The 23,708-nt window shown below is 53.6% G+C and overlaps 1 protein-coding gene across 1 annotated transcript in view; it reads left to right on the top strand.

Annotated features, from left to right (window-relative positions):
* The window catches only part of LOC137599479 (uncharacterized), a 46,699-nt gene that overhangs the window by 15,555 nt on the left and 7,436 nt on the right, over positions 1 to 23,708 (top strand). Inside the window, exons 16-59 of the mRNA XM_068320435.1 lie at positions 2,931 to 3,070; positions 3,460 to 3,576; positions 3,996 to 4,161; positions 4,927 to 4,960; positions 5,434 to 5,528; positions 5,581 to 5,720; positions 6,045 to 6,275; positions 6,319 to 6,422; positions 6,611 to 6,875; positions 7,115 to 7,280; positions 8,286 to 8,368; positions 8,560 to 8,804; positions 9,111 to 9,237; positions 9,281 to 9,406; positions 9,722 to 9,952; positions 10,026 to 10,101; positions 10,304 to 10,443; positions 11,101 to 11,266; positions 11,886 to 11,968; positions 12,070 to 12,344; positions 12,651 to 12,813; positions 13,405 to 13,570; positions 14,336 to 14,369; positions 14,843 to 14,937; positions 14,990 to 15,129; positions 15,454 to 15,684; positions 15,728 to 15,831; positions 16,020 to 16,284; positions 16,524 to 16,661; positions 16,707 to 16,772; positions 17,969 to 18,183; positions 18,490 to 18,616; positions 18,660 to 18,785; positions 19,101 to 19,331; positions 19,405 to 19,480; positions 19,683 to 19,822; positions 20,369 to 20,534; positions 21,154 to 21,236; positions 21,338 to 21,612; positions 21,917 to 22,079; positions 22,408 to 22,536; positions 22,649 to 22,761; positions 22,809 to 22,872; positions 23,519 to 23,653. Coding sequence (XP_068176536.1) covers positions 2,931 to 3,070; positions 3,460 to 3,576; positions 3,996 to 4,161; positions 4,927 to 4,960; positions 5,434 to 5,528; positions 5,581 to 5,720; positions 6,045 to 6,275; positions 6,319 to 6,422; positions 6,611 to 6,875; positions 7,115 to 7,280; positions 8,286 to 8,368; positions 8,560 to 8,804; positions 9,111 to 9,237; positions 9,281 to 9,406; positions 9,722 to 9,952; positions 10,026 to 10,101; positions 10,304 to 10,443; positions 11,101 to 11,266; positions 11,886 to 11,968; positions 12,070 to 12,344; positions 12,651 to 12,813; positions 13,405 to 13,570; positions 14,336 to 14,369; positions 14,843 to 14,937; positions 14,990 to 15,129; positions 15,454 to 15,684; positions 15,728 to 15,831; positions 16,020 to 16,284; positions 16,524 to 16,661; positions 16,707 to 16,772; positions 17,969 to 18,183; positions 18,490 to 18,616; positions 18,660 to 18,785; positions 19,101 to 19,331; positions 19,405 to 19,480; positions 19,683 to 19,822; positions 20,369 to 20,534; positions 21,154 to 21,236; positions 21,338 to 21,612; positions 21,917 to 22,079; positions 22,408 to 22,536; positions 22,649 to 22,761; positions 22,809 to 22,872; positions 23,519 to 23,653 — 6,455 coding nt within the window. The remainder of the gene's footprint in view (positions 1 to 2,930; positions 3,071 to 3,459; positions 3,577 to 3,995; positions 4,162 to 4,926; positions 4,961 to 5,433; positions 5,529 to 5,580; positions 5,721 to 6,044; positions 6,276 to 6,318; positions 6,423 to 6,610; positions 6,876 to 7,114; positions 7,281 to 8,285; positions 8,369 to 8,559; positions 8,805 to 9,110; positions 9,238 to 9,280; positions 9,407 to 9,721; positions 9,953 to 10,025; positions 10,102 to 10,303; positions 10,444 to 11,100; positions 11,267 to 11,885; positions 11,969 to 12,069; positions 12,345 to 12,650; positions 12,814 to 13,404; positions 13,571 to 14,335; positions 14,370 to 14,842; positions 14,938 to 14,989; positions 15,130 to 15,453; positions 15,685 to 15,727; positions 15,832 to 16,019; positions 16,285 to 16,523; positions 16,662 to 16,706; positions 16,773 to 17,968; positions 18,184 to 18,489; positions 18,617 to 18,659; positions 18,786 to 19,100; positions 19,332 to 19,404; positions 19,481 to 19,682; positions 19,823 to 20,368; positions 20,535 to 21,153; positions 21,237 to 21,337; positions 21,613 to 21,916; positions 22,080 to 22,407; positions 22,537 to 22,648; positions 22,762 to 22,808; positions 22,873 to 23,518; positions 23,654 to 23,708) is intronic.

Here is a 23,708-nt window from a genome sequence, read left to right on the forward strand (position 1 = left end):
ATAGTGTCCAGTATGCTGTCCTACCAGTCCATAGTGTCCAGTCCTAACAGTCCATAGTGTCCAGTGTGCTGTCCTACCAGTCCACAGTGTCCAGTGTGCTGTCCTACCAGTCCACAGTGTCCAGTGTGCTGTCCTACCAGTCCACAGTGTCCAGTGTGCTGTCCTACCAGTCCAAAGTGTTCAGTGTGCTGTCCTACCAGTCCATAGTGTTCAGTGTGCTGTCCTACCAGTCCATAGTGTTCAGTGTGCTGTCCTACCAGTCCATCGTGTCCAGTGTGCTGTCATACCAGTCCATAGTGTCCAGTGTGCTGTCCTAACAGTCCATAGTGTCCAGTGTGCTGTCCTAACAGTCCAGTGTCCAGTGTGCTGTCCTACCAGTCCAGTGTCCAGTGTGCTGTCCTACCAGTCCATCGTGTCCAGTGTGCTGTCATACCAGTCCATAGTGTCCAGTGTGCTGTCCTACCTGTCCAGTGTGCTGTCCTACCAGTCCATAGTGTCCAGTGTGCTGTCGTTCCAGTTCAGTGTCCAGTGTGCTGTCCTAACAGTTCAGTGTCCAGGGTGCTGTCCTACCAGTCCAGTGTGCTGTCCTACCACTCCACAGTGTCCAGTGTGCTGTCCTACCAGTCCAGTGTGCTGTCCTACCAGTCCATAGTGTCCAGTGTGCTGTCCTACCAGTCCATAGTGTCCAGTATGCTGTCCTACCAGTCCATAGTGTCCAGTCCTAACAGTCCATAGTGTCCAGTGTGCTGTCCTACCAGTCCACAGTGTCCAGTGTGCTGTCCTACCAGTCCACAGTGTCCAGTGTGCTGTCCTACCAGTCCACAGTGTCCAGTGTGCTGTCCTACCAGTCCAAAGTGTTCAGTGTGCTGTCCTACCAGTCCATAGTGTTCAGTGTGCTGTCCTACCAGTCCATAGTGTTCAGTGTGCTGTCCTACCAGTCCATCGTGTCCAGTGTGCTGTCATACCAGTCCATAGTGTCCAGTGTGCTGTCCTAACAGTCCATAGTGTCCAGTGTGCTGTCCTACGAGTCCACAGTGTCCAGTGAGCTGTCCTACCAGTCCACAGTGTCCAGTGTGCTGTCCTACCAGTCCACAGTGTCCAGTGTGCTGTCCTACCAGTCCACAGTGTCCAGTGTGCTGTCCTACCAGTCCATAGTGTTCAGTGTGCTGTCCTACCAGTCCATAGTGTCCAGTGTGCTGTCCTACCAGTCCATCGTGTCCAGTGTGCTGTCATACCAGTCCATAGTGTCCAGTGTGCTGTCCTAACAGTCCACAGTGTCCAGTGTGCTGTCCTAACAGTCCACAGTGTCCAGTGTGCTGTCCTACCAGTCCAAAGTGTTCAGTGAGCTGTCCTACCAGTCCAAAGTGTTCAGTGTGCTGTCCTACCAGTCCAAAGTGTTCAGTGTGCTGTCCTACCAGTCCAAAGTGTTCAGTGTGCTGTCCTACCAGTCCATAGTGTTCAGTGTGCTGTCCTACCAGTCCATAGTGTTCAGTGAGCGGTCCTACCAGTCCATCGTGTCCAGTGTGCTGTCATACCAGTCCATAGTGTCCAGTGTGCTGTCCTACCAGTCCATAGTGTCCAGTGTGCTGTCCTACCAGTCCAGTGTCCAGTGTGCTGTCCTACCAGTCCATCGTGTCCAGTGTGCTGTCATACCAGTCCATCGTGTCCAGTGTGCTGTCATACCAGTCCATAGTGTCCAGTGTGCTGTCCTACCTGTCCAGTGTGCTGTCCTACCAGTCCATAGTGTCCAGTGTGCTGTCGTTCCAGTTCAGTGTCCAGTGTGCTGTCCTAACAGTTCAGTGTCCAGGGTGCTGTCCTACCAGTCCAGTGTGCTGTCCTACCACTCCACAGTTTCCAGTGTGCTGTCCTACCAGTCCAGTGTCCAGTGTGCTGTTCTACCAGTCCAGTGTCCAGTGTGCTGTCCTACCAGTCCACAGTGTCCAGTGTGCTGTCCTACCAGTCCACAGTGTCCAGTGTGCTGTCCTACCTGTCCAGTGTCCAGTGTGCTGTCCTACCTGTCCAGTGTCCAGTGTGCTGTCCTACCAGTTGAGTGTAATGTGCTACCAGTCCAGTGTCCAGTGTGCTGTCCTACCAGTCCAGTGTCCAGTGTGCTGTCCTACCAGTCCAGTGTCCAGTGTGCTGTCCTACCAGTCCAGTGTCCAGTGTGCTTTCCTACCAGTCCATAGTGTCCAGTGTGCTGTCCTACCAGTCCACAGTGTCCAGTGTGCTGTCCTTCCAGTCCAGTGTCCAGTGTGCTGTCCTACCACTCCAGTGTCCAGTGTGCTGTCCTACCACTCCACAGTGTCCAGTGTGCTGTCCTACCACTCCACAGTGTCCAGTGTGCTGTCCTACCAGTCCACAGTGTCCATTGTGCTGTCCTACCAGTCCAGTGTCCAGTGTGCTGTCCTACCAGTCCACAGTGTCCAGTGTGCTGTCCTACCAGTACATAGTGTCCAGTGTGCTGTCCTACCAGTACATAGTGTCCAGTGTGCTGTCCTACCAGTACATAGTGTCCAGTGTGCTGTCCTACCAGTACATAGTGTCCAGTGTGCTGTCCTACCAGTCCATAGTGTCCAATGTGCTGTCCTACCAGTCCACAGTGTCCAATGTGCTGTCCTACCACTCCACAGTGTCCAATGTGCTGTTCTACCAGTCCACAGTGTCCAATGTGCTGTCCTACCAGTCCACAGTGTCCAATGTGCTGTCCTACCAGTCCACAGTGTCCAATGTGCTGTCCTACCACTCCACAGTGTCCAATGTGCTGTCCTACCACTCCACAGTGTCCAATGTGCTGTCCTACCACTCCACAGTGTCCAATGTGCTGTCCTACCACTCCACAGTGTCCAATGTGCTGTCCTACCAGTCCACAGTGTCCAATGTGCTGTCCTACGAGTCCACAGTGTCCAATGTGCTGTCCTACCAGTCCATAGTGTCCAATGTGCTGTCCTACCAGTCTATAGTGTCCAGTGTGCTGACCTACCAGTCCACAGTGTCCAGTATGTTGTCCTACCAGTCGAGTGTGCTCTCCTACCAGTCCAATGTGCTGTCCTACCAGTCCACAGTGTCCAGTGTGCTGTCCTACCAGTCCAGTGTGCTGTCCTACCAGTCCATAGTGTCCAGTGTGCTGTCCTACCAGTCCATAGTGTCCAGTATGCTGTCCTACCAGTCCATAGTGTCCAGTCCTAACAGTCCATAGTGTCCAGTGTGCTGTCCTACCAGTCCACAGTGTCCAGTGTGCTGTCCTACCAGTCCACAGTGTCCAGTGTGCTGTCCTACCAGTCCACAGTGTCCAGTGTGCTGTCCTACCAGTCCAAAGTGTTCAGTGTGCTTTCCTACCAGTCCATAGTGTTCAGTGTGCTGTCCTACCAGTCCATAGTGTTCAGTGTGCTGTCCTACCAGTCCATCGTGTCCAGTGTGCTGTCATACCAGTCCATAGTGTCCAGTGTGCTGTCCTAACAGTCCATAGTGTCCAGTGTGCTGACCTACCAGTCCACAGTGTCCAGTATGTTGTCCTACCAGTCGAGTGTGCTCTCCTACCAGTCCAATGTGCTGTCCTACCAGTCCACAGTGTCCAGTGTGCTGTCCTACCAGTCCAGTGTGCTGTCCTACCAGTCCATAGTGTCCAGTGTGCTGTCCTACCAGTCCATAGTGTCCAGTATGCTGTCCTACCAGTCCATAGTGTCCAGTCCTAACAGTCCATAGTGTCCAGTGTGCTGTCCTACCAGTCCACAGTGTCCAGTGTGCTGTCCTACCAGTCCACAGTGTCCAGTGTGCTGTCCTACCAGTCAACAGTGTCCAGTGTGCTGTCCTACCAGTCCAAAGTGTTCAGTGTGCTTTCCTACCAGTCCATAGTGTTCAGTGTGCTGTCCTACCAGTCCATAGTGTTCAGTGTGCTGTCCTACCAGTCCATCGTGTCCAGTGTGCTGTCATACCAGTCCATAGTGTCCAGTGTGCTGTCCTAACAGTCCATAGTGTCCAGTGTGCTGTCCTACCAGTCCATAGTGTCCAATGTGCTGTCCTACCAGTCCATAGTGTCCAATGTGCTGACCTACCAGTCCACAGTGCCCAGTATGTTGTCCTACCAGTCGAGTGTGCTCTCCTACCAGTCCAATGTGCTGTCCTACCAGTCCACAGTGTCCAGTGTGCTGTCCTACCAGTCCAGTGTGCTGTCCTACCAGTCCATAGTGTCCAGTGTGCTGTCCTACCAGTCCATAGTGTCCAGTATGCTGTCCTACCAGTCCATAGTGTCCAGTCCTAACAGTCCATAGTGTCCAGTGTGCTGTCCTACCAGTCCACAGTGTCCAGTGTGCTGTCGTACCAGTCCACAGTGTCCAGTGTGCTGTCCTACCAGTCCACAGTGTCCAGTGTGCTGTCCTACCAGTCCAAAGTGTTCAGTGTGCTGTCCTACCAGTCCATAGTGTTCAGTGTGCTGTCCTACCAGTCCATAGTGTTCAGTGTGCTGTCCTACCAGTCCATCGTGTCCAGTGTGCTGTCATACCAGTCCATAGTGTCCAGTGTGCTGTCCTAACAGTCCATAGTGTCCAGTGTGCTGTCCTAACAGTCCAGTGTCCAGTGTGCTGTCCTACCAGTCCAGTGTCCAGTGTGCTGTCCTACCAGTCCATCGTGTCCAGTGTGCTGTCATACCAGTCCATAGTGTCCAGTGTGCTGTCCTACCTGTCCAGTGTGCTGTCCTACCAGTCCATAGTGTCCAGTGTGCTGTCGTTCCAGTTCAGTGTCCAGTGTGCTGTCCTAACAGTTCAGTGTCCAGGGTGCTGTCCTACCAGTCCAGTGTGCTGTCCTACCACTCCACAGTGTCCAGTGTGCTGTCCTACCAGTCCAGTGTCCAGTGTCCTTTCCTACCAGTCCAGTGTCCAGTGTGCTGTCCTACCAGTCCACAGTGTCCATTGTGCTGTCCTACCTGTCCAGTGTCCAGTGTGCTGTCCTACCTGTCCAGTGTCCAGTGTGCTGTCCTACCAGTTGAGTGTAATGTGCTACCAGTCCAGTGTCCAGTGTGCTGTCCTACCAGTCCAGTGTCCAGTGTGCTGTCCTACCAGTCCATCGTGTCCAGTGTGCTGTCATACCAGTCCATCGTGTCCAGTGTGCTGTCCTACCAGTCCATCGTGTCCAGTGTGCTGTCCTACCAGTCCATCGTGTCCAGTGTGCTGTCATACCAGTCCATCGTGTCCAGTGTGCTGTCCTACCAGTCCATCGTGTCCAGTGTGCTGTCCTACCAGTCCATCGTGTCCAGTGTGCTGTCCTACCAGTCCATAGTGTCCAGTGTGCTGTCCTACCCGTCCAGTGTGCTGTCCTACCAGTTCATAGTGTCCAATGTGCTTTCCTACCAGTCCACAGTGTCCAGTGTGCTGTCCTACCAGTCCATAGTGTCCAGTGTGCTGTCGTACCAGTTCAGTGTCCAGTGTGCTGTCCCACCAGTTCAGTGTCCAGGGTGCTGTCCTACCAGTCCAGGGTGCTGTCTTGCCAGTCCAGTGTACTGTCCTACCAGTCCAGTGTGCTGTCCTACCAGTCCAGTGTGCTGTCCTACCAGTCCACAGTGTCCAGTGTGCTGTCCTACCATTCCAGTGTCCAGTGTGCTGTCGTACCAGTCCACAGTGTCCAGTGTGCTGTCCTACCAGTCCACAGTGTCCAATGTTCCGTCTTACCAGTCCACAGTGTCCAGTGTGCTGTCCTACCAGTCCAGTGTGCTTTTCTACCAGTCCACAGTGTCCTGTGTGCTGTCCTACCAGTCCACAGTGTCCAGTGTGCTGTCCTACCAGTCCACAGTGTCCAGTGTGCTGTCCTACCAGTCCACAGTGTCCAGTGTGCTTTCCTACCGGTCCACAGTGTCCAGTGTGCTTTCCTACCAGTCCACAGTGTCCAGTGTGCTGTCCTACCAGTCCACAGTGTCCAATGTGCTGTCCTACCAGTCCACAGTGTCCAATGTGCTGTCCTACCAGTCCACAGTGTCCAATGTGCTGTCCTCCCAGTCCATAGTGTCCAATGTGCTGTCCTACCAGTCCATAGTGTCCAATGTGCTGTCCTTCCAGTCCAGTGTGCTGACTTACCAGTCCACAGTGTCCAATATGTTGTCCTACCAGTCGAGTGTGCTCTCCTACCAGTCCAATGTGCTGTCCTACCAGTCCACAGTGTCCAGTGTGCTTTCCTACCAATCCAGTGTGCGGGTCTACCAGTCCATAGTGTCCAGTGTGCTTTCCTACCAGTCCAGCGTGCTATCCTACCAGTCCAGTGTGCTGTCCTATCAGTCCATAGTGTCCAGTGTACTGTCCTACCAGTCCATAGTGTTCAGTGTGATCCTACCAGTCCATAGTGTTCAGTATGCTGTCCTACCAGTTGAGTGTAATGTCCTACCAGTTGAGTGTGCTGCCCTACCAGTCCAGTGTGCTGTGCTACCAGTCCAGTGTCCAGTGTGCGGTCATACCAGTCCATAGAGTCCAATTTGCTTTCCTACCAGTCCATAGAGTCCAATGTGCTTTCCTACCAGTCCACAGTGTCCAGTGTGCTGTCCTACCAGTCCACAGTGTCCAATGTGCTGTCCTACCAGTCCACAGTGTCCAATGTGCTGTCCTACCAGTCCAGTGTGCTGTCCTACCAGTCCAGTGTCCAGTGTGCTGTCCTACCACTCCACAGTGTCCAATGTGCTGTCCTACCAGTCCACAGTGTCAATTGTGCTGTCCTACGAGTCCATAGTGTCCAATGTGCTGTCCTACCAGTCCATAGTGTCCAATGTGCTGTCCTACCAGTCCATAGTGTCCAGTGTGCTGACCTACCAGTCCACAGTGTCCAGTATGTTGTCCTACCAGTCGAGTGTGCTCTCCTACCAGTCCAATGTGCTGTCCTACCAGTCCACAGTGTCCAGTGTGCTGTCCTACCAGTCCAGTGTGCTGTCCTACCAGTCCATAGTGTCCAGTGTGCTGTCCTACCAGTCCATAGTGTCCAGTATGCTGTCCTACCAGTCCATAGTGTCCAGTCCTAACAGTCCATAGTGTCCAGTGTGCTGTCCTACCAGTCCACAGTGTCCAGTGTGCTGTCCTACCAGTCCACAGTGTCCAGTGTGCTGTCCTACCAGTCCACAGTGTCCAGTGTGCTGTCCTACCAGTCCAAAGTGTTCAGTGTGCTGTCCTACAAGTCCATAGTGTTCAGTGTGCTGTCCTACCAGTCCACAGTGCCCAGTATGTTGTCCTACCAGTCGAGTGTGCTCTCCTACCAGTCCAATGTGCTGTCCTACCAGTCCACAGTGTCCAGTGTGCTGTCCTACCAGTCCAGTGTGCTGTCATACCAGTCCATAGTGTCCAGTGTGCTGTCCTACCAGTCCATAGTGTCCAGTATGCTGTCCTACCAGTTCATAGTGTCCAGTCCTAACAGTCCATAGTGTCCAGTGTGCTGTCCTACCAGTCCACAGTGTCCAGTGTGCTGTCCTACCAGTCCACAGTGTCCAGTGTGCTGTCCTACCAGTCCACAGTGTCCAGTGTGCTGTCCTACCAGTCCAAAGTGTTCAGTGTGCTGTCCTACCAGTCCATAGTGTTCAGTGTGCTGTCCTACCAGTCCATAGTGTTCAGTGTGCTGTCCTACCAGTCCATCGTGTCCAGTGTGCTGTCATACCAGTCCATAGTGTCCAGTGTGCTGTCCTAACAGTCCACAGTGTCCAGTGTGCTGTCCTACCAGTCCACAGTGTCCAGTGTGCTGTCCTACCAGTCCACAGTGTCCAGTGTGCTGTCCTACCAGTCCAAAGTGTTCAGTGTGCTGTCCTACCAGTCCATAGTGTTCAGTGTGCTGTCCTACCAGTCCATCGTGTCCAGTGTGCTGTCCTACCAGTCCATAGTGTCCAGTGTGCTGTCCTACCAGTCCATAGTGTCCAGTGTGCTGTCCTACCAGTCCAGTGTCCAGTGTGCTGTCCTACCAGTCCATCGTGTCCAGTGTGCTGTCATACCAGTCCATAGTGTCCAGTGTGCTGTCCTACCTGTCCAGTGTGCTGTCCTACCAGTCCATAGTGTCCAGTGTGCTGTCGTTCCAGTTCAGTGTCCAGTGTGCTGTCCTAACAGTTCAGTGTCCAGGGTGCTGTCCTACCAGTCCAGTGTGCTGTCCTACCACTCCACAGTGTCCAGTGTGCTGTCCTACCTGTCCAGTGTCCAGTGTGCTGTCCTACCAGTCCAGTGTCCAGTGTGCTGTCCTACCAGTCCACAGTGTCCAGTGTGCTGTCCTACCAGTCCACAGTGTCCATTGTGCTGTCCTACCTGTCCAGTGTCCAGTGTGCTGTCCTACCTGTCCAGTGTCCAGTGTGCTGTCCTACCAGTTGAGTGTAATGTGCTACCAGTCCAGTGTCCAGTGTGCTGTCCTACCAGTCCAGTGTCCAGTGTGCTGTCCTACCAGTCCATTGTCCAGTGTGCTGTCCTACCAGTCCAGTGTCCAGTGTGCTGTCCTACCAGTCCAGTGTCCAGTGTGCTGTCCTACCAGTCCATAGTGTCCAGTGTGCTGTCATACCAGTCCATAGTGTCCAGTGTGCTGTCATACCAGTCCATAGTGTCCAGTGTGCTGTCCTTCCAGTCCAGTGTACTGTCCTACCAGTCCATAGTGTCCAGTGTGCTGTCCCACCAGTCGAGTGTGTTCTCCTACCAGTCCAATGTCCTGTCCTACCAGTCCATAGTGTCCAGTTTGCTGTCCTACCAGTCCATAGTGTCCAGTATGCTGTCCTACCACTCCATAGTGTCCAGTGTGCTGTCCTACCAGTCCATCGTGTCCAGTGTGCTGTCCTACCAGTTGATTGTAATGCCCTACCAGTCCAGTGTCCAGTGTGCTGTCCTACCAGTCCATCGTGTCCAGTGTGCTGTCATACCAGTCCATCGTGTCCAGTGTGCTGTCCTACCAGTCCATTGTGTCCAGTGTGCTGTCCTACCAGTCCATCGTGTCCAGTGTGCTGTCCTACCAGTCCATAGTGTCCAGTGTGCTGTCCTACCCGTCCAGTGTGCTGTCCTACCAGTTCATAGTGTCCAATGTGCTTTCCTACCAGTCCACTGTGTCCAGTGTGCTGTCCTACCAGTCCATAGTGTCCAGTGTGCTGTCGTACCAGTTCAGTGTCCAGTGTGCTGTCCCACCAGTTCAGTGTCCAGGGTGCTGTCCTACCAGTCCAGGGTGCTGTCTTGCCAGTCCAGTGTACTGTCCTACCAGTCCAGTGTGCTGTCCTACCAGTCCAGTGTGCTGTCCTACCAGTCCACAGTGTCCAGTGTGCTGTCCTACCAGTCCAGTGTCCAGTGTGCTGTCGTACCAGTCCACAGTGTCCAGTGTGCTGTCCTACCAGTCCACAGTGTCCAATGTTCCGTCTTACCAGTCCACAGTGTCCAGTGTGCTGTCCTACCAGTCCAGTGTGCTTTCCTACCAGTCCACAGTGTCCAGTGTGCTGTCCTACCAGTCCACAGTGTCCAGTGTGCTGTCCTACCAGTCCACAGTGTCCAGTGTGCTGTCCTACCAGTCCACAGTGTCCAGTGTGCTTTCCTACCAGTCCACAGTGTCCAGTGTGCTTTCCTACCAGTCAACCGTGTCCAGTGTGCTGTCCTACCAGTCCACAGTGTCCAATGTGCTGTCCTACCAGTCCACAGTGTCCAATGTGCTGTCCTACCAGTCCACAGTGTCCAATGTGCTGTCCTCCCAGTCCATAGTGTCCAATGTGCTGTCCTACCAGTCCATAGTGTCCAATGTGCTGTCCTTCCAGTCCAGTGTGCTGACCTACCAGTCCACAGTGTCCAATATGTTGTCCTACCAGTCGAGTGTGCTCTCCTACCAGTCCAATGTGCTGTCCTACCAGTCCACAGTGTCCAGTGTGCTTTCCTACCAATCCAGTGTGCGGGCCTACCAGTCCATAGTGTCCAGTGTGCTTTCCTACCAGTCCAGCGTGCTATCCTACCAGTCCAGTGTGCTGTCCTATCAGTCCATAGTGTCCAGTGTACTGTCCTACCAGTCCATAGTGTTCAGTGTGATCCTACCAGTCCATAGTGTTCAGTGTGCTGTCCTACCAGTTGAGTGTAATGTCCTACCAGTTGAGTGTGCTGCCCTACCAGTCCAGTGTGCTGTGCTACCAGTCCAGTGTCCAGTGTGCGGTCCTACCAGTCCATAGAGTCCAATTTGCTTTCCTACCAGTCCACAGTGTCCAATGTGCTGTCCTACCAGTCCACAGTGTCCAGTGTGCTGTCCTACCAGTCCACAGTGTCCAATGTGCTGTCCTACCAGTCCACAGTGTCCAATGTGCTGTCCTACGAGTCCATAGTGTCCAATGTGCTGTCCTACCAGTCCATAGTGTCCAATGTGCTGTCCTACCAGTCCATAGTGTCCAGTGTGCTGACCTACCAGTCCACAGTGTCCAGTATGTTGTCCTACCAGTCGAGTGTGCTCTCCTACCAGTCCAATGTGCTGTCCTACCAGTCCACAGTGTCCAGTGTGCTGTCCTACCAGTCCAGTGTGCTCTCCTACCAGTCCATAGTGTCCAGTGTGCTGTCCTACCAGTCCATAGTGTCCAGTATGCTGTCCTACCAGTCCATAGTGTCCAGTCCTAACAGTCCATAGTGTCCAGTGTGCTGTCCTACCAGTCCACAGTGTCCAGTGTGCTGTCCTACCAGTCCACAGTGTCCAGTGTGCTGTCCTACCAGTCCACAGTGTCCAGTGTGCTGTCCTACCAGTCCAAAGTGTTCAGTGTGCTGTCCTACCAGTCCATAGTGTTCAGTGTGCTGTCCTACCAGTCCATAGTGTTCAGTGTGCTGTCCTACCAGTCCATCGTGTCCAGTGTGCTGTCATACCAGTCCATAGTGTCCAGTGTGCTGTCTTAACAGTCCATAGTGTCCAGTGTGCTGTCCTACCAGTCCACAGTGTCCAGTGAGCTGTCCTACCAGTCCACAGTGTCCAGTGTGCTGTCCTACCAGTCCACAGTGTCCAGTGTGCTGTCCTACCAGTCCAAAGTGTTCAGTGTGCTGTCCTACCAGTCCATAGTGTTCAGTGTGCTGTCCTACCAGTCCATCGTGTTCAGTGTGCTGTCATACCAGTCCATAGTGTCCAGTGTGCTGTCGTACCAGTCCAGTGTCCAGTGTGCTGTCCTACCAGTCCATAGTGTCCAATGTACTGTCCTACCAGTCCATAGTGTCCAGTGTGCTGACCTACCAGTCCACAGTGCCCAGTATGTTGTCCTACCAGTCGAGTGTGCTCTCCTACCAGTCCAATGTGCTGTCCTACCAGTCCACAGTGTCCAGTGTGCTGTCCTACCAGTCCAGTGTGCTGTCCTACCAGTCCATAGTGTCCAGTGTGCTGTCCTACCAGTCCATAGTGTCCAGTATGCTGTCCTACCAGTCCATAGTGTCCAGTCCTAACAGTCCATAGTGTCCAGTGTGCTGTCCTACCAGTCCACAGTGTCCAGTGTGCTGTCCTACCAGTCCACAGTGTCCAGTGTGCTGTCCTACCAGTCCACAGTGTCCAGTGTGCTGTCCTACCAGTCCACAGTGTCCAGTGTGCTGTCATACCAGTCCATAGTGTCCAGTGTGCTGTCCTAACAGTCCATAGTGTCCAGTGTGCTGTCCTAACAGTCCATAGTGTCCAGTGTGCTGTCCTACCTGTCCAGTGTGCTGTCCTACCAGTCCATAGTGTCCAGTGTGCTGTCGTTCCAGTTCAGTGTCCAGTGTGCTGTCCTAACAGTTCAGTGTCCAGGGTGCTGTCCTACCAGTCCAGTGTGCTGTCCTACCACTCCACAGTGTCCAGTGTGCTGTCCTACCAGTCCAGTGTCCAGTGTGCTGTCCTACCAGTCCAGTGTCCAGTGTGCTGTCCTACCAGTCCACAGTGTCCAGTGTGCTGTCCTACCAGTCCACAGTGTCCAGTGTGCTGTCCTACCTGTCCAGTGTCCAGTGTGCTGTCCTACCTGTCCAGTGTCCAGTGTGCTGTCCTACCAGATGAGTGTAATGTGCTACCAGAACAGTGTCCAGTGTGCTGTCCTACCAGTCCAGTGTCCAGTGTGCTGTCCTACCAGTCCAGTGTCCAGTGTGCTGTCCTACCAGTCCAGTGTCCAGTGTGCTGTCCTACCAGTCCATAGTGTCCAGTGTGCTGTCATACCAGTCCATAGTGTCCAGTGTGCTGTCCTTCCAGTCCAGTGTACTGTCCTACCAGTCCATAGTGTCCAGTGTGCTGTCCCACCAGTCGAGTGTGTTCTCCTACCAGTCCAATGTGCTGTCCTACCAGTCCATAGTGTCCAGTATGCTGTCCTACCACTCCATAGTGTCCAGTGTGCTGTCCTACCAGTCCATCGTGTCCAGTGTGCTGTCCTACCAGTTGATTGTAATGTCCTACCAGTCCAGTGTCCAGTGTGCTGTCCTACCAGTCCATCGTGTCCAGTGTGCTGTCATACCAGTCCATAGTGTCCAGTGTGCTGTCCTACCAGTCCATCGTGTCCAGTGTGCTGTCCTACCAGTCCATCGTGTCCAGTGTGCTGTCATACCAGTCCATTGTGTCCAGTGTGCTGTCCTACCCGTCCAGTGTGCTGTCCTACCAGTTCATAGTGTCCAATGTGCTTTCCTACCAGTCCACAGTGTCCAGTGTGCTGTCCTACCAGTCCATAGTGTCCAGTGTGCTGTCGTACCAGTTCAGTGTCCAGTGTGCTGTCCCACCAGTTCAGTGTCCAGGGTGCTGTCCTACCAGTCCAGGGTGCTGTCTTGCCAGTCCAGTGTACTGTCCTACCAGTCCAGTGTGCTTTCCTACCAGTCCAGTGTGCTGTCCTACCAGTCCACAGTGTCCAGTGTGCTGTCCTACCAGTCCAGTGTCCAGTGTGCTGTCGTACCAGTCCACAGTTTCCAGTGTGCTGTCCTACCAGTCCACAGTGTCCAATGTTCCGTCTTACCAGTCCACAGTGTCCAGTGTGCTGTCCTACCAGTCCAGTGTGCTTTCCTACCAGTCCACAGTGTCCAGTGTGCTGTCCTACCAGTCCACAGTGTCCAGTGTGCTGTCCTACCAGTCCATAGTGTCCAGTGTGCTGTCCTACCAGTCCATAGTGTCCAGTATGCTGTCCTACCAGTCCATAGTGTCCAGTCCTAACAGTCCATAGTGTCCAGTGTGCTGTCCTACCAGTCCACAGTGTCCAGTGTGCTGTCCTACCAGTCCACAGTGTCCAGTGTGCTGTCCTACCAGTCCACAGTGTCCAGTGTGCTGTCCTACCAGTCCACAGTGTCCAGTGTGCTGTCCTACCAGTCCAAAGTGTTCAGTGTGCTTTCCTACCAGTCCATAGTGTTCAGTGTGCTGTCCTACCAGTCCATAGTGTTCAGTGTGCTGTCCTACCAGTCCATCGTGTCCAGTGTGCTGTCATACCAGTCCATAGTGTCCAGTGTGCTGTCCTAACAGTCCATAGTGTCCAGTGTGCTGTCCTACCAGTCCATAGTGTCCAATGTGCTGTCCTACCAGTCCATAGTGTCCAATGTGCTGACCTACCAGTCCACAGTGCCCAGTATGTTGTCCTACCAGTCGAGTGTGCTCTCCTACCAGTCCAATGTGCTGTCCTACCAGTCCACAGTGTCCAGTGTGCTGTCCTACCAGTCCAGTGTGCTGTCCTACCAGTCCATAGTGTCCAGTGTGCTGTCCTACCAGTCCATAGTGTCCAGTCCTAACAGTCCATAGTGTCCAGTGTGCTGTCCTACCAGTCCACAGTGTCCAGTGTGCTGTCCTACCAGTCCACAGTGTCCAGTGTGCTGTCCTACCAGTCCACAGTGTCCAGTGTGCTGTCCTACCAGTCCAAAGTGTTCAGTGTGCTGTCCTACCAGTCCATAGTGTTCAGTGTGCTGTCCTACCAGTCCATAGTGTTCAGTGTGCTGTCCTACCAGTCCATCGTGTCCAGTGTGCTGTCATACCAGTCCATAGTGTCCAGTGTGCTGTCCTAACAGTCCATAGTGTCCAGTGTGCTGTCCTAACAGTCCAGTGTCCAGTGTGCTGTCCTACCAGTCCAGTGTCCAGTGTGCTGTCCTACCAGTCCATCGTGTCCAGTGTGCTGTCATACCAGTCCATAGTGTCCAGTGTGCTGTCCTACCTGTCCAGTGTGCTGTCCTACCAGTCCATAGTGTCCAGTGTGCTGTCGTTCCAGTTCAGTGTCCAGTGTGCTGTCCTAACAGTTCAGTGTCCAGGGTGCTGTCCTACCAGTCCAGTGTGCTGTCCTACCACTCCACAGTGTCCAGTGTGCTGTCCTACCAGTCCAGTGTCCAGTGTCCTTTCCTACCAGTCCAGTGTCCAGTGTGCTGTCCTACCAGTCCACAGTGTCCAGTGTGCTGTCCTACCAGTCCACAGTGTCCATTGTGCTGTCCTACCTGTCCAGTGTCCAGTGTGCTGTCCTACCTGTCCAGTGTCCAGTGTGCTGTCCTACCAGTTGAGTGTAATGTGCTACCAGTCCAGTGTCCAGTGTGCTGTCCTACCAGTCCAGTGTCCAGTGTGCTGTCCTACCAGTCCATCGTGTCCAGTGTGCTGTCATACCAGTCCATCGTGTCCAGTGTGCTGTCCTACCAGTCCATCGTGTCCAGTGTGCTGTCCTACCAGTCCATCGTGTCCAGTGTGCTGTCATACCAGTCCATCGTGTCCAGTGTGCTGTCCTACCAGTCCATCGTGTCCAGTGTGCTGTCCTACCAGTCCATCGTGTCCAGTGTGCTGTCCTACCAGTCCATAGTGTCCAGTGTGCTGTCCTACCCGTCCAGTGTGCTGTCCTACCAGTTCATAGTGTCCAATGTGCTTTCCTACCAGTCCACAGTGTCCAGTGTGCTGTCCTACCAGTCCATAGTGTCCAGTGTGCTGTCGTACCAGTTCAGTGTCCAGTGTGCTGTCCCACCAGTTCAGTGTCCAGGGTGCTGTCCTACCAGTCCAGGGTGCTGTCTTGCCAGTCCAGTGTACTGTCCTACCAGTCCAGTGTGCTGTCCTACCAGTCCAGTGTGCTGTCCTACCAGTCCACAGTGTCCAGTGTGCTGTCCTACCATTCCAGTGTCCAGTGTGCTGTCGTACCAGTCCACAGTGTCCAGTGTGCTGTCCTACCAGTCCACAGTGTCCAATGTTCCGTCTTACCAGTCCACAGTGTCCAGTGTGCTGTCCTACCAGTCCAGTGTGCTTTTCTACCAGTCCACAGTGTCCTGTGTGCTGTCCTACCAGTCCACAGTGTCCAGTGTGCTGTCCTACCAGTCCACAGTGTCCAGTGTGCTGTCCTACCAGTCCACAGTGTCCAGTGTGCTTTCCTACCGGTCCACAGTGTCCAGTGTGCTTTCCTACCAGTCCACAGTGTCCAGTGTGCTGTCCTACCAGTCCACAGTGTCCAATGTGCTGTCCTACCAGTCCACAGTGTCCAATGTGCTGTCCTACCAGTCCACAGTGTCCAATGTGCTGTCCTCCCAGTCCATAGTGTCCAATGTGCTGTCCTACCAGTCCATAGTGTCCAATGTGCTGTCCTTCCAGTCCAGTGTGCTGACTTACCAGTCCACAGTGTCCAATATGTTGTCCTACCAGTCGAGTGTGCTCTCCTACCAGTCCAATGTGCTGTCCTACCAGTCCACAGTGTCCAGTGTGCTTTCCTACCAATCCAGTGTGCGGGTCTACCAGTCCATAGTGTCCAGTGTGCTTTCCTACCAGTCCAGCGTGCTATCCTACCAGTCCAGTGTGCTGTCCTATCAGTCCATAGTGTCCAGTGTACTGTCCTACCAGTCCATAGTGTTCAGTGTGATCCTACCAGTCCATAGTGTTCAGTATGCTGTCCTACCAGTTGAGTGTAATGTCCTACCAGTTGAGTGTGCTGCCCTACCAGTCCAGTGTGCTGTGCTACCAGTCCAGTGTCCAGTGTGCGGTCATACCAGTCCATAGAGTCCAATTTGCTTTCCTACCAGTCCATAGAGTCCAATGTGCTTTCCTACCAGTCCACAGTGTCCAGTGTGCTGTCCTACCAGTCCACAGTGTCCAATGTGCTGTCCTACCAGTCCACAGTGTCCAATGTGCTGTCCTACCAGTCCAGTGTGCTGTCCTACCAGTCCAGTGTCCAGTGTGCTGTCCTACCACTCCACAGTGTCCAATGTGCTGTCCTACCAGTCCACAGTGTCAATTGTGCTGTCCTACGAGTCCATAGTGTCCAATGTGCTGCCCTACCAGTCCATAGTGTCCAATGTGCTGTCCTACCAGTCCATAGTGTCCAGTGTGCTGACCTACCAGTCCACAGTGTCCAGTATGTTGTCCTACCAGTCGAGTGTGCTCTCCTACCAGTCCAATGTGCTGTCCTACCAGTCCACAGTGTCCAGTGTGCTGTCCTACCAGTCCAGTGTGCTGTCCTACCAGTCCATAGTGTCCAGTGTGCTGTCCTACCAGTCCATAGTGTCCAGTATGCTGTCCTACCAGTCCATAGTGTCCAGTCCTAACAGTCCATAGTGTCCAGTGTGCTGTCCTACCAGTCCACAGTGTCCAGTGTGCTGTCCTACCAGTCCACAGTGTCCAGTGTGCTGTCCTACCAGTCCACAGTGTCCAGTGTGCTGTCCTACCAGTCCAAAGTGTTCAGTGTGCTGTCCTACAAGTCCATAGTGTTCAGTGTGCTGTCCTACCAGTCCACAGTGCCCAGTATGTTGTCCTACCAGTCGAGTGTGCTCTCCTACCAGTCCAATGTGCTGTCCTACCAGTCCACAGTGTCCAGTGTGCTGTCCTACCAGTCCAGTGTGCTGTCATACCAGTCCATAGTGTCCAGTGTGCTGTCCTACCAGTCCATCGTGTCCAGTATGCTGTCCTACCAGTTCATAGTGTCCAGTCCTAACAGTCCATAGTGTCCAGTGTGCTGTCCTACCAGTCCACAGTGTCCAGTGTGCTGTCCTACCAGTCCACAGTGTCCAGTGTGCTGTCCTACCAGTCCACAGTGTCCAGTGTGCTGTCCTACCAGTCCAAAGTGTTCAGTGTGCTGTCCTACCAGTCCATAGTGTTCAGTGTGCTGTCCTACCAGTCCATAGTGTTCAGTGTGCTGTCCTACCAGTCCATCGTGTCCAGTGTGCTGTCATACCAGTCCATAGTGTCCAGTGTGCTGTCCTAACAGTCCACAGTGTCCAGTGTGCTGTCCTACCAGTCCACAGTGTCCAGTGTGCTGTCCTACCAGTCCACAGTGTCCAGTGTGCTGTCCTACCAGTCCAAAGTGTTCAGTGTGCTGTCCTACCAGTCCATAGTGTTCAGTGTGCTGTCCTACCAGTCCATCGTGTCCAGTGTGCTGTCCTACCAGTCCATAGTGTCCAGTGTGCTGTCCTACCAGTCCATAGTGTCCAGTGTGCTGTCCTACCAGTCCAGTGTCCAGTGTGCTGTCCTACCAGTCCATCGTGTCCAGTGTGCTGTCATACCAGTCCATAGTGTCCAGTGTGCTGTCCTACCTGTCCAGTGTGCTGTCCTACCAGTCCATAGTGTCCAGTGTGCTGTCGTTCCAGTTCAGTGTCCAGTGTGCTGTCCTAACAGTTCAGTGTCCAGGGTGCTGTCCTACCAGTCCAGTGTGCTGTCCTACCACTCCACAGTGTCCAGTGTGCTGTCCTACCTGTCCAGTGTCCAGTGTGCTGTCCTACCAGTCCAGTGTCCAGTGTGCTGTCCTACCAGTCCACAGTGTCCAGTGTGCTGTCCTACCAGTCCACAGTGTCCATTGTGCTGTCCTACCTGTCCAGTGTCCAGTGTGCTGTCCTACCTGTCCAGTGTCCAGTGTGCTGTCCTACCAGTTGAGTGTAATGTGCTACCAGTCCAGTGTCCAGTGTGCTGTCCTACCAGTCCAGTGTCCAGTGTGCTGTCCTACCAGTCCATTGTCCAGTGTGCTGTCCTACCAGTCCAGTGTCCAGTGTGCTGTCCTACCAGTCCAGTGTCCAGTGTGCTGTCCTACCAGTCCATAGTGTCCAGTGTGCTGTCATACCAGTCCATAGTGTCCAGTGTGCTGTCATACCAGTCCATAGTGTCCAGTGTGCTGTCCTTCCAGTCCAGTGTACTGTCTTACCAGTCCATAGTGTCCAGTGTGCTGTCCCACCAGTCGAGTGTGTTCTCCTACCAGTCCAATGTCCTGTCCTACCAGTCCATAGTGTCCAGTTTGCTGTCCTACCAGTCCATAGTGTCCAGTATGCTGTCCTACCAGTCCATCGTGTCCAGTGTGCTGTCCTACCAGTTGATTGTAATGCCCTACCAGTCCAGTGTCCAGTGTGCTGTCCTACCAGTCCATCGTGTCCAGTGTGCTGTCATACCAGTCCATCGTGTCCAGTGTGCTGTCCTACCAGTCCATTGTGTCCAGTGTGCTGTCCTACCAGTCCATCGTGTCCAGTGTGCTGTCCTACCAGTCCATAGTGTCCAGTGTGCTGTCCTACCCGTCCAGTGTGCTGTCCTACCAGTTCATAGTGTCCAATGTGCTTTCCTACCAGTCCACTGTGTCCAGTGTGCTGTCCTACCAGTCCATAGTGTCCAGTGTGCTGTCGTACCAGTTCAGTGTCCAGTGTGCTGTCCCACCAGTTCAGTGTCCAGGGTGCTGTCCTACCAGTCCAGGGTGCTGTCTTGCCAGTCCAGTGTACTGTCCTACCAGTCCAGTGTGCTGTCCTACCAGTCCAGTGTGCTGTCCTACCAGTCCACAGTGTCCAGTGTGCTGTCCTACCAGTCCAGTGTCCAGTGTGCTGTCGTACCAGTCCACAGTGTCCAGTGTGCTGTCCTACCAGTCCACAGTGTCCAATGTTCCGTCTTACCAGTCCACAGTGTCCAGTGTGCTGTCCTACCAGTCCTGTGTGCTTTCCTACCAGTCCACAGTGTCCAGTGTGCTGTCCTACCAGTCCACAGTGTCCAGTGTGCTGTCCTACCAGTCCACAGTGTCCAGTGTGCTGTCCTACCAGTCCACAGTGTCCAGTGTGCTTTCCTACCAGTCCACAGTGTCCAGTGTGCTTTCCTACCAGTCAACCGTGTCCAGTGTGCTGTCCTACCAGTCCACAGTGTCCAATGTGCTGTCCTACCAGTCCACAGTGTCCAATGTGCTGTCCTACCAGTCCACAGTGTCCAATGTGCTGTCCTCCCAGTCCATAGTGTCCAATGTGCTGTCCTACCAGTCCATAGTGTCCAATGTGCTGTCCTTCCAGTCCAGTGTGCTGACCTACCAGTCCACAGTGTCCAATATGTTGTCCTACCAGTCGAGTGTGCTCTCCTACCAGTCCAATGTGCTGTCCTACCAGTCCACAGTGTCCAGTGTGCTTTCCTACCAATCCAGTGTGCGGGCCTACCAGTCCATAGTGTCCAGTGTGCTTTCCTACCAGTCCAGCGTGCTATCCTACCAGTCCAGTGTGCTGTCCTATCAGTCCATAGTGTCCAGTGTACTGTCCTACCAGTCCATAGTGTTCAGTGTGATCCTACCAGTCCATAGTGTTCAGTGTGCTGTCCTACCAGTTGAGTGTAATGTCCTACCAGTTGAGTGTGCTGCCCTACCAGTCCAGTGTGCTGTGCTACCAGTCCAGTGTCCAGTGTGCGGTCCTACCAGTCCATAGAGTCCAATTTGCTTTCCTACCAGTCCACAGTGTCCAATGTGCTGTCCTACCAGTCCGCAGTGTCCAGTGTGCTGTCCTACCAGTCCACAGTGTCCAATGTGCTGTCCTACCAGTCCACAGTGTCCAATGTGCTGTCCTACGAGTCCATAGTGTCCAATGTGCTGTCCTACCAGTCCATAGTGTCCAATGTGCTGTCCTACCAGTCCATAGTGTCCAGTGTGCTGACCTACCAGTCCACAGTGTCCAGTATGTTGTCCTACCAGTCGAGTGTGCTCTCCTACCAGTCCAATGTGCTGTCCTACCAGTCCATAGTGTCCAGTGTGCTGTCCTACCAGTCCATAGTGTCCAGTATGCTGTCCTACCAGTCCATAGTGTCCAGTCCTAACAGTCCATAGTGTCCAGTGTGCTGTCCTACCAGTCCACAGTGTCCAGTGTGCTGTCCTACCAGTCCACAGTGTCCAGTGTGCTGTCCTACCAGTCCACAGTGTCCAGTGTGCTGTCCTACCAGTCCAAAGTGTTCAGTGTGCTGTCCTACCAGTCCATAGTGTTCAGTGTGCTGTCCTACCAGTCCATAGTGTTCAGTGTGCTGTCCTACCAGTCCATCGTGTCCAGTGTGCTGTCATACCAGTCCATAGTGTCCAGTGTGCTGTCTTAACAGTCCATAGTGTCCAGTGTGCTGTCCTACCAGTCCACAGTGTCCAGTGAGCTGTCCTACCAGTCCAAAGTGTTCAGTGTGCTGTCCTACCAGTCCATAGTGTTCAGTGTGCTGTCCTACCAGTCCATCGTGTTCAGTGTGCTGTCATACCAGTCCATAGTGTCCAGTGTGCTGTCGTACCAGTCCAGTGTCCAGTGTGCTGTCCTACCAGTCCATAGTGTCCAATGTACTGTCCTACCAGTCCATAGTGTCCAGTGTGCTGACCTACCAGTCCACAGTGCCCAGTATGTTGTCCTACCAGTCGAGTGTGCTCTCCTACCAGTCCAATGTGCTGTCCTACCAGTCCACAGTGTCCAGTGTGCTGTCCTACCAGTCCAGTGTGCTGTCCTACCAGTCCATAGTGTCCAGTGTGCTGTCCTACCAGTCCATAGTGTCCAGTATGCTGTCCTACCAGTCCATAGTGTCCAGTCCTAACAGTCCATAGTGTCCAGTGTGCTGTCCTACCAGTCCACAGTGTCCAGTGTGCTGTCCTACCAGTCCACAGTGTCCAGTGTGCTGTCCTACCAGTCCACAGTGTCCAGTGTGCTGTCCTACCAGTCCACAGTGTCCAGTGTGCTGTCATACCAGTCCATAGTGTCCAGTGTGCTGTCCTAACAGTCCATAGTGTCCAGTGTGCTGTCCTAACAGTCCATAGTGTCCAGTGTGCTGTCCTACCTGTCCAGTGTGCTGTCCTACCAGTCCATAGTGTCCAGTGTGCTGTCGTTCCAGTTCAGTGTCCAGTGTGCTGTCCTAACAGTTCAGTGTCCAGGGTGCTGTCCTACCAGTCCAGTGTGCTGTCCTACCACTCCACAGTGTCCAGTGTGCTGTCCTACCAGTCCAGTGTCCAGTGTGCTGTCCTACCAGTCCAGTGTCCAGTGTGCTGTCCTACCAGTCCACAGTGTCCAGTGTGCTGTCCTACCAGTCCACAGTGTCCAGTGTGCTGTCCTACCTGTCCAGTGTCCAGTGTGCTGTCCTACCTGTCCAGTGTCCAGTGTGCTGTCCTACCAGATGAGTGTAATGTGCTACCAGAACAGTGTCCAGTGTGCTGTCCTACCAGTCCAGTGTCCAGTGTGCTGTCCTACCAGTCCAGTGTCCAGTGTGCTGTCCTACCAGTCCAGTGTCCAGTGTGCTGTCCTACCAGTCCATAGTGTCCAGTGTGCTGTCATACCAGTCCATAGTGTCCAGTGTGCTGTCCTTCCAGTCCAGTGTACTGTCCTACCAGTCCATAGTGTCCAGTGTGCTGTCCCACCAGTCGAGTGTGTTCTCCTACCAGTCCAATGTGCTGTCCTACCAGTCCATAGTGTCCAGTATGCTGTCCTACCACTCCATAGTGTCCAGTGTGCTGTCCTACCAGTCCATCGTGTCCAGTGTGCTGTCCTACCAGTTGATTGTAATGTCCTACCAGTCCAGTGTCCAGTGTGCTGTCCTACCAGTCCATCGTGTCCAGTGTGCTGTCATACCAGTCCATAGTGTCCAGTGTGCTGTCCTACCAGTCCATCGTGTCCAGTGTGCTGTCCTACCAGTCCATCGTGTCCAGTGTGCTGTCATACCAGTCCATTGTGTCCAGTGTGCTGTCCTACCCGTCCAGTGTGCTGTCCTACCAGTTCATAGTGTCCAATGTGCTTTCCTACCAGTCCAGTGTCCAGTGTGCTGTCCTACCAGTCCATAGTGTCCAGTGTGCTGTCGTACCAGTTCAGTGTCCAGTGTGCTGTCCCACCAGTTCAGTGTCCAGGGTGCTGTCCTACCAGTCCAGGGTGCTGTCTTGCCAGTCCAGTGTACTGTCCTACCAGTCCAGTGTGCTTTCCTACCAGTCCAGTGTGCTGTCCTACCAGTCCACAGTGTCCAGTGTGCTGTCCTACCAGTCCAGTGTCCAGTGTGCTGTCGTACCAGTCCACAGTTTCCAGTGTGCTGTCCTACCAGTCCACAGTGTCCAATGTTCCGTCTTACCAGTCCACAGTGTCCAGTGTGCTGTCCTACCAGTCCAGTGTGCTTTCCTACCAGTCCACAGTGTCCAGTGTGCTGTCCTACCAGTCCACAGTGTCCAGTGTGCTGTCCTACCAGTCCACAGTGTCCAGTGTGCTGTCCTACCAGTCCACAGTGTCCAGTGTGCTTTCCTACCAGTCCACAGTGTCCAGTGTGCTTTTCTACCAGTCCACAGTGTCCAGTGTGCTGTCCTACCAGTCCACAGTGTCCAATGTGCTGTCCTACCAGTCCACAGTGTCCAATGTGCTGTCCTACCAGTCCACAGTGTCCAATGTGCTGTCCTCCCAGTTTATAGTGTCCAATGTGCTGTCCTACCAGTCCAGTGTGCTGTCCTACCAGTCCAGTTTCCAGTGTGCTGTCCTACCAGTCCACAGTGTCCAGTGTGCTGTCCTACCAGTCCACAGTGTCCAATGTGCTGTCCTACCAGTCCAGCGTGCTGTCCTACCAGTCCAGTGTGCTGTCCTACCAGTCCATAGTGTCCAGTGTACTCTCCTACCAGTCCATAGTGTTCAGTGTGCTGTCCTACCAGTTGAGTGTGCTGCCCTACCAGTCCAGTGTGCTGTCCTACCAGTCCAGTGTCCAGTGTGCTGTCCTACCAGTCCATAGTGTCCAGTGTGCTGTCATACCAGTCCAGTGTCCAGTGTGCTGTCCTACCAGTCCATAGTGTCCAGTGTGCTGTCCTACCTGTCCCGTGTACTGTCCTACCAGTTCAGTGTCCAATGTGCTGTCCTACCAGTCCAGTGTGCTGTCCTAGAAGTCAACAGTGTCCTGTGTGCTGTCCTACCAGTCCACAGTGTCCAGTTTGCTGTCCTACCAGTCCAAAGTGTCCAGTGTGCTGCCCTACCAGTCCAGTGTCCAGTGTGTTGTCCTACCAGTCCATAGTGTCCAGTGTGCTGTCATACCAGTCCATAGTGTCCAGTGTGCTGTCCTACCAGTCCAATGTGCTGTCCTACCAGTCCATAGTGTCAAGTGTGCTGTCCTACCAGTTCACAGTGTTTAGTGTGCTGTCCTACCAGTCCATAGTGTCCAGTCCTAACAGTCCATAGTGTCCAGTGTGCTGTCCTACCAGTCCATAGTGTTCAGTGTGCTGTCCTACCAGTCCATAGTGTTCAGTGTGCTGTCCTACCAGTCCATCGTGTCCAGTGTGCTGTCATACCAGTCCATAGTGTCCAGTGTGCTGTCCTAACAGTCCATAGTGTCCAGTGTGCTGTCCTACCAGTCCACAGTGTCCAGTGTGCTGTCCTACCAGTCCACAGTGTCCAGTGTGCTGTCCTACCAGTCCACAGTGTCCAGTGTGCTGTCCTACCAGTCCAAAGTGTTCAGTGTGCTGTCCTACCAGTCCATAGTGTTCATTGTGCTGTCCTACCAGTCCATAGTGTTCAGTGAGCTGTCCTACCAGTCCATCGTGTTCAGTGAGCTGTCCTACCAGTCCATCGTGTCCAGTGTGCTGTCATACCAGTCCATAGTGTCCAGTGTGCTGTCCTACCAGTCCATAGTGTCCAGTGTGCTGTCCTACCAGTCCAGTGTCC

Source organism: Antennarius striatus, chromosome 7, assembly GCF_040054535.1.
Source record: "Antennarius striatus isolate MH-2024 chromosome 7, ASM4005453v1, whole genome shotgun sequence".
Classification (NCBI taxonomy): Eukaryota; Metazoa; Chordata; class Actinopteri; order Lophiiformes; family Antennariidae; genus Antennarius; species Antennarius striatus.